Genomic DNA, 15,629 nt, shown 5'->3' on the forward strand with positions numbered 1-15,629 from the left:
TTTTTTCATAGATTGGTCGGGTTTGACTAGAAAAATTCGGGCAGATGTTAAATTCAGAATATGTGGTTCAAGAATTCTCGTTCTCTTTCCCAACAAGAAATTTATAATAGTTTTGTAAGCCAGGAATATTTAGACTTACCTCTGCAATCCACCTCTTTCTCTTTTTTGAATTAACACAGGTCAAAAAGAAGGAAAGAAGAAAAGAATTGAGGGAGAAAAAGAAAAGAGGAGGAAGAGACTTTTTTTAAAACTATAAAAACACGATGATGCATCAGAATTTAAAAGTAGCACCAAACTGCAAAACGACAGGGGTCTACATTCGGAGCTATTACAGTTTTTTTTTAAATACAAAATAATGTACACGTATAACTAACAAATGATCCTGTTCAGATTAAAGAGGGATATTCTTTTCATAATATACGGCATTCGAGGTTTTATAATTTGTCAAAGTCGTAAATTATAGGTGGATTTCTCTTTGGTATGTGTTGGTGGTCTAAGCTAAGATCACTGAAAATCTTCCCTAAATTCAAAGCCTGTGATGTTCACTGTTATACATTCCAAAGGATACATATATTTAACTTGTATCTGTGTTTTTTCAGTTTGAAAGAATACGCTTACACACGTTGCAGCTAGTTCTGTATGTATATACATGAAATGCTTTATCAGTGCTGTCTATTGACGCTATGGTCCTTTTGAATAATATTCATTCCAGAATAATACTTGTCAGTCCACCTTCCTGTAATTCGGAAATGAACATCCTGTTAACGTAACCACACTCCTTTCCCGACCAACTCTCGTAATTAAAGCCCCTCTAAAGTTTTGAAATAGTTGATCTTTTCAGATTAATAACCACGAGGTTGTGTAGAAGGTTGATTATGCTCATAGGTTGAAGAGGCAGAATTCAAAACAAGGCCTATGTTATGTGAATTTCAATAACTACGCAGTATTTATACAAAGATTTTAGATGGGTTTTGTTTTTCAAATGTAAAATATAATCAACAAAAGTGAGAGCAAAACAAATCATTGACATGATTAAAGGAAAGGGAATAAGGAAACAATAAATGAATCATTTTAACAGAATGACATTAATGTACATTATGAGCCACATTATTGATATCTAACAGATTCCTTTTCGGACTTGAAAGCAGAAGATATACTTTTTGGGCGGAAATATGCACTGACGTACAAGGAAGTGAAATTATGCCAAACGCATTCAGGGAATAGATCACTTCTTTCTCTGTTATTGTTTATTGCATGATAAGTTGTAAGTGTTGTTACTTTATTTACTTTTATGAATATATCTTTAATTAAGAACGATAAAGACTTTAACATTATAAACATTGGCAACATCATTTTTGTATAACAGAAATTTATTACAGTTTATTTCAGAACATAGTTTACATGCACTGCATGAAAGTGTTCAAAATTTTAAACGAAACATATATAAATACATAGCTGAAACACCGACTGTTGGACATGCAAGACAAAAAGTATAAAAAAAAATTTGAGTCATTTTACAAGAGGTATTGTTTCACAGTTTACATAAAAAAATCGTTCACATAAAAGCAGAGTGGGGAGAATGCGTAATATGACTACCACATTTGTACATTGCACTTTTACATAAAACATTTCATTTTAGATCCCTATTTCGATTCCTAGTGAATCAATGTTGATTAAATTAAATATCTTGATCCAATATGTGATCAGCATAATAAATTGGCAAGAAAGTCAAAACGTAAAAACAACAAAACGGAAAATTTCTTCAACAAGTACCCAATGATACAGAACACGGATTAAGAGCAAAAAGGATTTATTCAATAATGCTTGCTTGGATATCAGCAAATCATTAAAAAATAGTAATCTTGTAATTACCTCAGTGTCTCCCCCCTTTGTTCGCCAAACATACATCACCAACTAAGAAATGATGGATATCCTTTAATCACACTCACTGCAAGCATGTTGCATGAATCTTAAGCAAAAAATGAAATCAAATGAAATGACTACAGAAATTAGAAATGAAATGATACTATTAGGATACACATTTCCAAATTCAATAACTTTAGCTTTCACTTTATATGCAGCATCTAGTTTTGCATAAATCATTGAATAATGAAGACGAGATTAATCCTTAATTTATCGATAATGTGTTTTCTAAATAATTGTGACAAGATTCACAAGTAATCAAGTAGTCATATTTAATCATTCTATATTCTTAATTATTTTGTTGTTGTCAACTTCAGCTTTATATCGTAAGATTTTATTTAAATACTGTCCCTTTTAATGTGATTTTTCTCTTGTTACCTATATAAATAATATTAGTCGTTTTTTAAGTTTGTGTTTATGAATTCAACTTGAACGACTTTAGAGACACTATGATTGGTTACAAGTTAGCACCATGAGCCACACAATGAACCAGAGACAGGGGAACGATTATTTTACAATACAAATATAAAAAACGTATCTTACCAGAAAACACAAAGCATTCAGAAATCATGATATACAAACATTTCCATTTGAAATACACAAATTGAATATATATTACACATTTATCACTCTCCTACGCTTATTCCTGAGTAGTATCAATAGAAATTCCTATATTTATTTGTTATTACACATTAACTCATAAGCTTATCTATCAATACAAATACTCTCTGTTTCGTTTCACTGTCAATAGTGCATTTTATGACACATGATCAATATAGTTCATATTAACAAGGGAAATTATATCGTTGCTATATCCCGTTACTGTAATTATATTTATACTTATCTAACGTTTTAAAGGTAGTGCGAGAAGTTCAGAAGCACCACTTGCAAGAGATTAAATAAGTAGTCCAATATCTACAAGATGAAGGCAGAAATATGCCAATTTCTCTGCTGTGAATTTTGTTATTAGTCGTCACTTTAACAAGTAAACTTCAAATATGTTCACGAACATTTTCATTACAAATTAAAAAAAACACGATAATGCCCTTTGGAAAAACTCGTCCACTTTTACATCAATTTTACTGATCTACAATGATGAGAGTCTGATGTTGTCCTTTAAAATCTTTCACTACAATAACCCTGCATAGAAAAAGTGGTCATTGTTGCAGAAATGCTCATAAACGCTCATAAACATAAAGTAATTAAAGGTCAGCTATGGTTGAAATATTTACATATATTTTCCAGAATGCACATACTCCACAACACAATCTAAACAATGAAAGAAAACATATTGATATTCAGCAAGATATGCCAATTCAATAATATCAACAATTAACATTAAATACCGTCAATCTTTCTTGAATGCCAGTTGTTTCTCAAGCCATCCTCCAGTAAATGGGGGAAATCCATAGTCTTTAGGAACTGACAAATTCCTACAATAATCTTATTGGATTGCAAGTATTTAGAAGTCTACTGGTTGAAACAGACACAATTGGAAGGCACCTGGAGAAATAGGTCATTTCCCACGTACATCAATAGGAGTAAGGCGTTACGTTGGTACACCATATAACAATTCTTATATACCTTAATTATTCAAAGCAAAGCTAATGAAAACAATGTTGGTCCATCTTCTATGGTGCCTTCAGAGTAGATTGAGTCTACTCCAGAGTCCGGTGGCTCCATTAAAGGAAGGCTACTTTTGAAGGATGTTTGGTGGTCCATGGAAGAATGCACACCAACTGCTACCTTACTGATGCTCACCCTTTTCTGGTATCCAATGGTGTTGAGGTAAAACTTACTATCCTGCGCGAGTCTCCCGTGTGTCTATTTCCAACCACCGGAATTACAACCAAACCTATACCTCCTCACCAAGATTAGTCAAAGCTAACGAGAACAACGTTTGTCCATCTTCCGTGGTGCCTTCAGAATAGATGGAGTCTACTCCAGAGTCCGGTGGCTCCATCGAAGGAAGGCCACTTTTAATTGATGTTTGGATTTCCATTGAAGAATGTACATCTACTGCTACCTTACTGATGCTATCTCCTCTCTGGTATCCAATGGTGTTGGCGTAGAACTCACTCTCCTGTGCAAGTCTCCCATTGGTCTGTTTCCATTCATTATGGATGATGGGAGGGATCATGGAGGGGTTCGAGATGCCAAAGAGATTGTTGTCGTAGTCGCTGTTGCTAGACCACGGTGGCGGCCACTGGTTGATGTAGCCTGTCCCAGTTATTGAATCGCAGTCATCTGCAAAAATAGGAATTTAATAAGCTCATATCAATAGGAAATTAAGTTGTCCATAGAAGAGAAGATATTGAACAGAATAAACTTAAGAAATCAATCTTAAGTGAGCAGAAAATACCTCATATTGTAACCTAAAGTAACAAAATCATATTTGGCGTGAGAAAGATATCAATAACGTAAACTAATATTGGAGTAAATATCGATGTGCTCTAAAAATATCTTAATTATGTACTTTATAGATATTGCTAAGCATTGAAGAAACCATGGTAAAGCAATTGAAGCAGTAAGCTACCTAGACTAAATTGTGTTTCGTAAACATTATCACGTTTAAACTTTGCAATGAAAAAGTATGGCGAGTTATTGGAAAGATTAAGGGAATGAATATCAGAGAAGTTATTGATAAATTACCTATCACGTGCTTATTATGACACTTATTGTATGGAGACTACGAAAGAGAATTGGTTTTACCAGTCTTTAGGAAGAAGAAAAAAGTGGGATCAGTACAGAAATAAGTTCTAACATGGGGTCAGATAATGTGATATGGTAAATGGTCTTACCGTATGGCACGTTATTCCGATGAAGCATGGGCGACCTTCCCAAATGATCTCCTCCAATCTCTTTCTCATCACCACTCTTTTTGGAAGGAGGTAAAGAGTTCCTTTTACGCGTGCGGGCTATGAGGAATATGATGAGAATAACCCCAAGGATCCCTCCCAGGGCTCCTGCCAGCGCAGCCAAAGGGAGCGGGGATGCTGATTTATTTGAGACCTTCTCAGGGTCTCTAGGACGGGTGGTGGTTCGGGGTGAAGTAGGTGTTGTTGATTGGGTGGGAGTGGGCATAGCTGCAAACATGAGAATAATTAAACAAACAATATTATGATAAATAGGTACAATTATCATTTGGCAACGTACCCATCACATGGGATGATTAAGATTCCTACAAAGTACGCTTATTACCATGGCCTTAGCCCCGCTAACCTAAGACGCTCAGAGCATTCAGGGAATTACTTCCTACTAGATTTTCCATTTACTACACCTGGGTGGAGAGTGGAACATTTAGATTAATGTCTAAAGTGACCCACAGTCAAGTGAAGTATCCATTAGACCACGACACCACTTTAAAAGTTGAAAATAAAGGCTGGGGGTATTCAAACTCTTAATACAATAAACAAACAAAAAAAGTGAAAAACAATGATAACTCTAAGATAAAACTTACCAAGAGCAGTAATGTTATTGCTCGATTTGAAAATCGGGCAATCTGGACAAATGCTCTCATCAATACATACCTAGGAAATGACAAATTCAAAAGTTTCATTTAAAATACTAAATGTCCCTTCAAAGAGACAGTGGATGCATAAGGTGATCTTTATCTCTGTTCAAAAACTCAATTTCATTAAAAAAATATGTTTGGAAGCAAGGAAACAAAAGATAGAATGATAATAACAGAGATTGGAGCCCCAATATAACACATATAAAACATTGTGGTCAACAATTATCAAACGAAGAAGTTATTTACATTGAAGTGCTTATCATGGAATCAATATGATATTTTAAATAATTCAATTGCTATGACGAAGTTCCAATTCTGTAAAAAGAAACTCAGGAAACTCGAGCCACAATAAAAAAACTTTCAACCCGAAGAAGAAATTGTACATATATATTTTTTAAATGTAAACAATTGTACTTACATATGCTATATAAATTCCTTTGGGAACGTTGTTAAAATACACATACGGGTTACCATCTCTTTGCTGTAAAAATAATCATAAAAAGGTCATGATGAATAAACTAACTACCGGCAAGTAATAACGTAAACTGAAGGAACATGAAGGTAAAAGACGCCATTGAGAAAATTTCAAAGAAAATTCAATTTACCACGGAAGTTGGTTAAGGCCCGGGGGAGATACTCATATATTAAGACATACGGGGTGTGCCGCTCTAAGGCCTAACAAAGACAAATGTTGTATTACCCTTTGCGACCGACCCCAAAATCTTGAAATCCGATCTACGGTCGGCTTTTTAAATCAATTTTTGTTTTACCGTTTAAAAAAAAAAAGATTTCCGACCGACCGACCCATGTTTTGGCACCTAAAATGTAATTTTTTTTCCAGGCCTAATCGGTACCTTTCACAAAAAATTGCTAAACATGAGTCCCATTTTTAACAAAAATATCCCTAAATATGGGTCCGTTTTTTCGAAATTTTGAACATTTTGAAATATGGACTTTACTTGGAGAAAGATCCGCCAAAATAACCCTTAAAAATGGGTAGGAGTTTCGAGGCTTCAGCGGCACACCCCCGTCAAAACCAAATCTGAGTACCGCCCCCGGGGATTAAGGTTGAACTATATTTTATGTTAAGAATTAGATGAGCCATGCTAAACAAAAAATCTCAATGAAATATGCCATTTCCTTGTAGAATTTTTATTTTATAAGATTAACACGACAAAAATATGGACTATTCCAAATAATCTCACATTTTATTTTGAAAATCCATGTTTTTCATAGAAATTTTTATTATGAAGTTTGGTCGTGAGTCTATCAACAACAAAAAAAGTGAGAGAAAATGCATCATTATCCATTTTTTTGATAATGATGCAGCTTTTATGATTGTGATCTACATGTACATTCCACATTAGTTCACACTAAACATTAAAAGATTAAAGACTGGTTGAATATGATTGATAATTTCCTTAGCATGGATTTTAAACAAGACAAATACGATTGCATTTGATATACTCACTGAATCAAAGTGTGCTTCAAAGAAGATTGGCATTCTGCGTTCTTTAACGTTTACTACTTCCTCAAGCAAAACATGGTATCTAGGGTATGTCTTACTGGTACTCGGCCAAAACGAGACGACTACAGAACCATTGCTGATCTGACTAATAAATGGTTTATATTCTGGCACCCAGTCCTCAGGAGAGTCTACAAAGTAATGACGTACGAAGTAATGAGTTCACTTTCAATACAGTCCTTAAAGTGTATGATATGAGCTTCTTTAAAAGCAAAACGCCCATTTCATAAGAATGGGAAGCAGAATGAAAAATAATGTATTCATTGATAAACCGCCTGTAAAATAACATTTAAATACAATTATTGTTAAAGATCCTACCATGACACCTTCCATCATGACGTTTCAAAGTAATCTGGGTTTTAAAAAAGATCGATATACTTTCAAAACCAAGTGCTTACTTATCTTATTGCTGCAGACAATACAAAATATTTTTAGAATTTGTTTTATATTATTATTAATCCCCTCAACAACAACAAAAGTATATATGTATTCACCCAATTTCTGTGTAGCTGTTCAACCGATGCTAGCAAATTACAAATAATCTGGAAATATATATTAGCAAATTAATATGTATTCAACCGCTGTCACCAATTTGAATGTCTTTTTAGAAACCCTATATGCTATGTCAACTTATCCCTCTGCTACAAATTACAGTTAAAAACCATAAAAAAGAAAGAAAGAAACATATATGTGTTTTTCTAACTGCTATCACCAATTTAACATGTTTTAAAGAAATACATGTGTCTCTCAGTCCACCGCTGCCAAGCTACACACAACTTCAGTATGAACAAGATCTATTTGTATGTGTAATTATCAACCCTGCTACCAGAAAAATTAAAAACGTCAGCAAATCTAGGTGTAACTATCCCACCGCTGCCACCAAGTTAGTAACGACAGAGGAATTTCTCGAATAAATGCAAACAAACTTACCAATATGGCAAAGAGAAACCAGTGGTTTTTGTTTACAACCTGAGAACAAAAAAAGAAATTCTGAATTTGAGTATCCAAATTTGTTTAATTTTTAAAAATTATCAGTACGTATCGTTCAATGCAAAACAACTTACAAAATGGACAAATTTGAACAATCGCAACCCATCTATCCTCATAATTATGCACGAAATACACGAATATATGAATGCATGAATTACATAGCACGCAACATTATTATTTTACCATTGAGTAAATGGAACAACAAATGAGTGTGCTTACCATCTTTAATACGCATTACACACAAAACTAATTACGCTTGTTTTGTGACAAATCATATCAAGACATTTATTATTCCTTGAATAAAATGATTCAAGTTGCTACGAGAGGGTGCATTCACAAATTTACACCATGCCAGTGAGGTACATACTTGGAAGTGCTGCAATATGACTTGCTTTGTTTGAATCATCATTATTCTTTGGAAGGCTCCGGATAATGATGACGTAGTCCATGCTAGGCTGGGAAAAATTCCCATACTGACAGCTCACCGTAAAATTCGACTGTAAGAGAAAAAAAGGAGAACAAAATACACATACGTGTATATTAAAACAATCCCTCGTATCTTGTTTCAAATTTTCAATGAACAGTGATATCTAAATCTTTAATGTGCTCATGTGGTACAAATGGCAAGTCCTAAATCTTTTTCTTCCAACTGTGCTAAATTGTAATAGATCAAATATGTATGTTTTAATATACGGGTAGAATTGTCCTTTCACTCAAATTCAAATTTGCGTGAACATAAAATGAGAACATAAAATGCAAAGACTTACACGAGTGTCCTCAATGGTCAATGTTCTGTTGAATGAGACTGTGACACAGAAATATTGTGAAGCACAAACATTCCTGTTGCACATGACCTTAACTTCATATCCAGTCAAAAGGCTGATGCGATCTAGGAAAGAAGAAATTGGAAATATATGTCAAGTATTGAAAGGAATGTATTTTATGAAGCATGATATCGGATACTACTCTTGGTTTTGAAATTTAGACTAGTAACTACCGGCTGTAAGAATGACGTAAAGTCTAAAACGTTTCATATTTCTGTATCTTGTAATACATAGATCAGTGAATAGCGGCAAGTTCTTTGTTGCGCACGGATGCCACCAAACCAAATCGCGGCGGTTTACTGCGTCATTTCTGAACAACTCCTTTGTACTCAATATTTACCTCAAAAACGGTTTCTTAATTTCAAAATGTGTACTTGTATATATAAGTTGAATTCATCGATGTACACGTGCTTAACAAGAGGATAAGACACTCATTTGGCTTTTGTATAATTACTTCTAAATGTATTTCCCCTGACAGTGTGCTTCGGAATAGAAGTTCTAGATAGATGATTATGGTGCGATACAAATGCCTATTCTTCTTATCATTATTATTAGTAGTATTTATATTTAATTTAGTATCATCATCATCATCATCATCATCATTATCATAATAATAATAAACATCATCATTAGCATCATCCAGTTATTATCATTATCACCTTGTGATGCGCGCCACTGAGGAGACATCTCCAGGTAGACCTTTGCATCTGGTCCTACGACGGATGAAGAACCCATACCAACCTGGAGGGGACCCCCTGGTGCCTGGTTGACAGGTACGGTGTCCCGATTCCAGCAATCTACCAATCAAAATCAAACCAAAATATTATCAAAACCCCCAGAATATCCGACAAAATAATGCACTATCCCTAGACCTTATTACTACATTAATTGAATAAGGCCTTATTCAATGAATTTAGGAGGACACGTTTTGTGCTTGATGGTGTGTTTCGCTACACCTGCAAGCAGATTAGGTCCACCAGCCCCATCCTTCGTGCAATTATAGGAAAACATTATCCCTCTTCTAGAATGTCACGGCGAGAAAAGATTTCTTTTAATGGTGAGAGTGCTGGTTTATCAAGATATAATTATATCGGGTACTTATACGACAAACTTCATTTTTAGAGGAGAAAAGAAGAATTATAAAATGTCGTGTACAAAGCAAACGAACTCTACATGTACATGCATGGAGCTTTGTTACAAAGTTAAGACATACATTACTATTAAGTCTCTTAAAAGAAATCATTTAGTTGCTACCTTGCAAGGTAAAAAAAATGTTGTTCCTAATCTTTTTATTTGAGTTTTGAAAGAAAGCCTGTACGAACCGTCTTATCTCATTTCTCTAAGTAATGAAACTTGGTGGCAGGGTGGTTTTCCCCTTTCAAGAAATCTCTCTATTGAGAGGCATGATTCTATGGGGTACAATAAATGAAAACTGACTCATGACCACAAACTATATAAAACTCTTCTACTTCTGCAAGTACATGTTTATTGATTAATGGTAGACATCCAGAAGGAATACACGATTCATCGGTGACACTTTCTTTGTAACGCAGTTATACAATAACTTTAAGTCCTTTTCACAATAAAATTTATATGCAGGAGCGATAAGCAGTTGGAAGTTGGGAAGCTCAAAACGTTGAGTAGAAAAATAAAATAAAACATGGAGTATTACGGACCATTAAAGAAATATCATATTCTCGATTGAACAATTTTAAAAGGTGTTTCATTGAACAAAATAAGGAAAAGTGTACAGTGACTCAATGATGAAGGTGCACTCGGTTAAGACAACTAGGGTCGGTTGTTGTATATTTGCTTGGAATGATTTCTTATGTTTACAGTATGTTTGTAGGAAAAATACAAATTTTCACACATTTGAAAGCATTATCAGTTGGATGACAGCCTATGTAAGCAAACATTATAAGTATTATATCCTGAAAAATGTATTATTTATATTAAAAAGAACTTCTGCATTAATAATGATCTACCCACCTCTTCCTACCACTAAATATATTTTAAAAGATATTAATTTTTATTTGCTTTTATGTTTATACACTACAAGTATCATGTTTGCTTTTGGCTGAAATCCAAAATTTCATTCAGGAAATGTATGTGTCATTTGAACAGTCATATACAACAATCTGGTTTAACAGATACCTGCTTATTGTATAGAACTTGATTCTTATTATTTTGTGTTATTATGTTGCTGCCAGGACAAATACAAGGGATTTTAGTATTAAGTTAATAAATCCGGGTCTCAAAACCTGGAGGTAAAATTTACTGTAGTTACGTCAAAATAAGACGTAATAAATTGGGTTCATCAGGGCATTTTTACAAAATACGTTTTTTCTTCAAACGTGGCCATTATTTCAAAATCTTCTTTATCAAGAAACTTGTTTGGAATACCTTTAAAAAGGTATTTCGCAACTTATTCTAGATGTTTTGACGTATCATTTTAGTATGACCATGCACGTGCATATGAAAGAATAAATTTAAATGAAGACGATACAAATAGAGATAGAGATGGATTGAAAGAGAGGGAACAGGGATGTGAAAGAGGAAGACAAAACATGGAAAGGAAAAGAAAGCTAGAAAGAGGAAGACAAAAGATGATGGCAGAACAAAAGAGAGGGGAAAGGGAGGAAGGGAAGGAAAAGATGAGGAGACGAGTAGGCATCTTACTAACAGTATTGGTTAAGCAGTGAGAGACCAGACATATATATTTTTATTTAACCACTAAGCCCAGATTTTTATGACCTGGTCCTTCATGCGACAACATGTTTCTTTCCTTTTTTAAACATTGATAATTGATATCATTAACGATGCAGTACATTTCTGAAATAATTATTTACGTGACTTACTTGGAGTAATAACGCATGGTGGTAAAGGTGAACTTGAAACACGAGATGCATCCTGTAACAGAAAGACGGAATTAAAAATCAGAAAAAGCAATCTAGGAAAACTTGACACCTCCCCCGAAGATAAATGAGATTTTCATGATATCACGAAGTCATACTATACTCTAAATCAAACGACCGATTCAACACAGAAATGAAAGTACAACCATTTTCATGTCACGAAGTCATACTATACTCTTATAAAAATGAGCAGGGTTCTTTTTTGTGGTTATTTTTCCAAATTGCAAATCGAACGACCGATTCAACACGGAAATGAAAGTACAATATAAGTTTACCTCTGAATATAAAAAAAACTATAACATATAAAACTATCCGACCGTGCTATGTTAGCTTTTTACCTACTATATGGGTACCCATAAAAATAATAACTTTCAATACCTGCCTGTGGGAAACCCCCAAATTACCATGCTGACTATTAAAAAGAATGCTAAAAGTTGGAGTTTATACTGATTGCTTTGATAAGTATATAACAAATCGCATGTGTAGCGCTCCTAAGGCATAATGTTCTGTTCTCAATCTGGAATAAATGAAAATCTTGCAATTCTCAATGGAGAACTTGGTACAAATACACTCATGGGAAATGAGATTTGTCTAGCCGGAGCCGACCCTGATAATCAATCCTGACCTAGTACATTAACTTGTCTACGTTTGTCTACACATCAGTAACATAGGGATCATGAGGGTAGACATGAATGTATCGAGAAGAAAGAAAACAAACTGATGAATTTCTGAGGTCCTCGATCCCACTCAAACCCATTACAATGGGGGTGCCACAAGAAACAATATTTCTGTCCATAATGGCTACACTCTCGTGACAACAGCCGAAAGTCATCAATTTGAAAAGAATTCAAGTCACCTTTAATAACGCAGATTCAAATCGGCAAAAATATTTTCTCAAATATGAATAGAATCTCTTCATTTTAAACAAATTCTCGTAGGTGTCTCTCGCATGAATTTTTCTATTAAAATTTGAATAAGTGCTATTCATTTTTTAATAAATACTTTTGAAAGTGTAAGTTCAAGATATTTGGTCGTGAGTTGTCTTTAGGATACCAAGTATCACGGTATTATGAATATAACTTGACTCTTTGACAACAAAGTATCATTTAATTTGATTTGGTCTGATCGAAGCTCTGGTAGGGCTTGCAAGTTAGTACAATCATCAAAAAATAATAAAATATTAGAAGTGATAGGTGCAGTTTGGGTCAAAAAGTATGGACTCTGTTCAAACATGTTTGCCAAACAGGAAACCCATTGTTCAGATCGAACATGGTTTCCGACGGGCTCTACGTGTACACACATGCATTAAGCTTTGTCATCAAGTCAAGACACACATTTCAAAAGATACACTTCCCGGTGATGGATTTAAAAAAAAAAATCTATAATAGATCCTAACATTTTGACGGGGGATGTTTCCCGTCTGAGAATTTAGAGGAAGAGTGGTATAAGTCTGATGGTGAATTAATCACCAACATTTAGGAAATATTGCTCCCCTTTTGTTGTTATGTCTTCTAGGTAGGAAGTATACATTATTCTTTGTGACAAAGGAGCAATACTACACCGTTTGTAACGTAAGCAAAAGTTAGGATTATAAACTATCATATCGCCATTAACATAATATTAATACTAAACTAGATATTGGAATGTGTCGACCATTTTTGCGCTTCAAGTTCATTAAAAAGCTCCCCATACTACGTATTTAGGACAAATACACACACTGTAAAGTCCCAGGTTCCAGGAAGTACATGTTTGGGTATAGGTATTTCCATTTGATCTATAAAAAGATATAATGCTGCAGGTGACAATAGTTATATTCCTTTTATTTTGGTTCAAGTTTAAGTTATATACAATCAACGGGGGAATGTACACAACTACCAAATATGAAGATATAACTATTATTAATAATAATAATAATCATAATCATAATAATAATAAAACGGTGCTTATAACTTTCCACCGAGGTCACTAAGCGCTATAACAAACAAAATACAATGAAAAACAATCATATATTAAACCAAAAATTACAAATAAACCTACAAATTACAAAACATATAAAATATACATCAATGTGAAAACAGAGTAAGTTAAGCATCAGAATAAAGTTTGAATAAATGTGTCTTAAGAAAAGTTTTGAATGGTTGACAGTATATGATTATAGCTTACATTTTCTCATTATTATTATTATAATTATAATTATAATTATGGGCATATTCAGAGCATTTTATAGACATTGCATTCAAAATAATGTGATAATAGCTTTTTGAACTTGTACATAGCTTGATTTTATACATGATAATTAATGCTATCATAATTCTTGGCTTGATTATAGTTTCGTTATCATCATAAATCTGAATATAGGTTCTAACAAGTTGCTTTCTTATATAACTAAATTATTCTTAATACAAAAAAGAAGGCAAAGAAACAAATCTAGGCATACCTACCTACCTATCTGTACTTATAAGAGGACCTGGAAGTGTGAACGATATTCTTATTCTACAAAAAATGTAAATGGCGACACTGTCTTATATGACGCTAAGAAGCAAAAATAAATTAATGAAAACCCACATTTCAACCTCTAAAAGTCCATTATACATCTATAAAGAAAAATAACGATTTATTTACTGTTTTTGTATGACTTAAGCATAGGATAATTAGACACGAGATTTTTTGTGAACTGTCATGTCTTGTTTCACTTCAACAAAGAAGATTCATTAAGTAGGTTAACTTTTGCAAAGGTAAAAAGTGAATGACTGAAGTAACAAATGATTTGAACATACTTTAAAAAAGTTAAAGCTTATATTATTTAAATGTTTCTCAACCAATGATAAATACAACTCTTCAATTATGATCTTTCACTTGATCTACTCCAGTTTGTTGATTTTTCATGCAATGATAAATACAAATGTATAACACTTTCCAAAAGAACAAGAACAATGATGATGATGATGATGATGATGATGATGATGTTGATGATGATGATGATGATAATAATTAGAGTGATAATAATACTATTAGTATCAATAATCATAAAAATAATCATAATACAAATAATGAGAGCATGAAATTATTAATATTTATTTTTTATATACATTAGCCTCATATCAAAACATTAACAATATTGCACATTCCTATAGTACCCTTGCCGACGCAAATATATTACTTTACTTTCCCATATTGTATTCCTCTGTACCCGGGCCTCTGTATGCATGTATAATGCTATATCTTTGCACCTGTTAACATCATTCAGCCGAATGTGAACTATAAATGTCAACAGGATAGCGGCATAGGTTATTCCCTTGACATTGACAGAAATGAAATTCAATCATACGAAATTGCTCTACCATAGCCTTCCATATTATAGTCCCTGGTTGGTGAAGACAAACAATACCATAAAACAGACTTTCTAAACTCACCGTTTGTTGACAAGGACTCGTGCAAGTCAATGGCACGCCACCAGATCTAAGGGCGCCTGCTCCAGATATGCACCAAGAAACATATACCGTAATTATAACCACCAAAAGTGGAATATAGAATGGAATATGTGCCATCTTTGCAAATTATGTTCGCCTCTCCAATAGAAAAGGATCGACCCAGCAAGTATACCCAGTGCTTACTAACTCCTCATCGCTCAAGCACAGTTTTGCTCACGAACTGACTCTGTAATGGTCGCGTGCTCTCTCTCCCTGACCTCATTCATGTCGTTGACTTTCTATCCTGGTCTGGTTGAGAAGCCAGAGAGAGAGAGAGGAAAACGACACTAATCGTTTCCAAGAATGACATTTCCGGAAGCATACGCGTGCTGTGATGAATTGGATATCATTAACATCTAGACTTGATATTAAATTTTTCCAGAAGAAAATCGAAATCGAAGTTGTTGGAACTGTCGTTTCACAATTGTTTCTTTACAATTAAAATAATTATCGTAAAAATACTTTTAA

General features: G+C 33.8%; 1 protein-coding gene across 1 annotated transcript; it reads right to left on the minus strand.

The window, feature by feature from the left end:
- Positions 1-1,793: 1,793 nt before the first annotated feature.
- Positions 1,794-15,397, minus strand: LOC582184. Its single transcript, XM_011684994.2, has 11 exons — positions 15,105-15,397; positions 11,635-11,686; positions 9,436-9,573; positions 8,720-8,841; positions 8,320-8,449; positions 7,893-7,931; positions 6,909-7,093; positions 5,856-5,918; positions 5,384-5,453; positions 4,725-5,009; positions 1,794-4,170 (listed from the first exon to the last, which is right to left on the minus strand). Exons 1-11 carry the CDS (start codon positions 15,237-15,239, stop codon positions 3,779-3,781), a joined length of 1,611 nt encoding a protein of 536 aa, XP_011683296.2. The 5' UTR covers positions 15,240-15,397; the 3' UTR covers positions 1,794-3,778.
- Between the last annotated feature and the right edge of the window lie 232 nt (positions 15,398-15,629).

This window comes from Strongylocentrotus purpuratus, unplaced genomic scaffold (genome assembly GCF_000002235.5).
Source record: "Strongylocentrotus purpuratus isolate Spur 01 unplaced genomic scaffold, Spur_5.0 spur5_scaffold_6, whole genome shotgun sequence".
NCBI classification, from domain to species: Eukaryota; Metazoa; Echinodermata; class Echinoidea; order Camarodonta; family Strongylocentrotidae; genus Strongylocentrotus; species Strongylocentrotus purpuratus.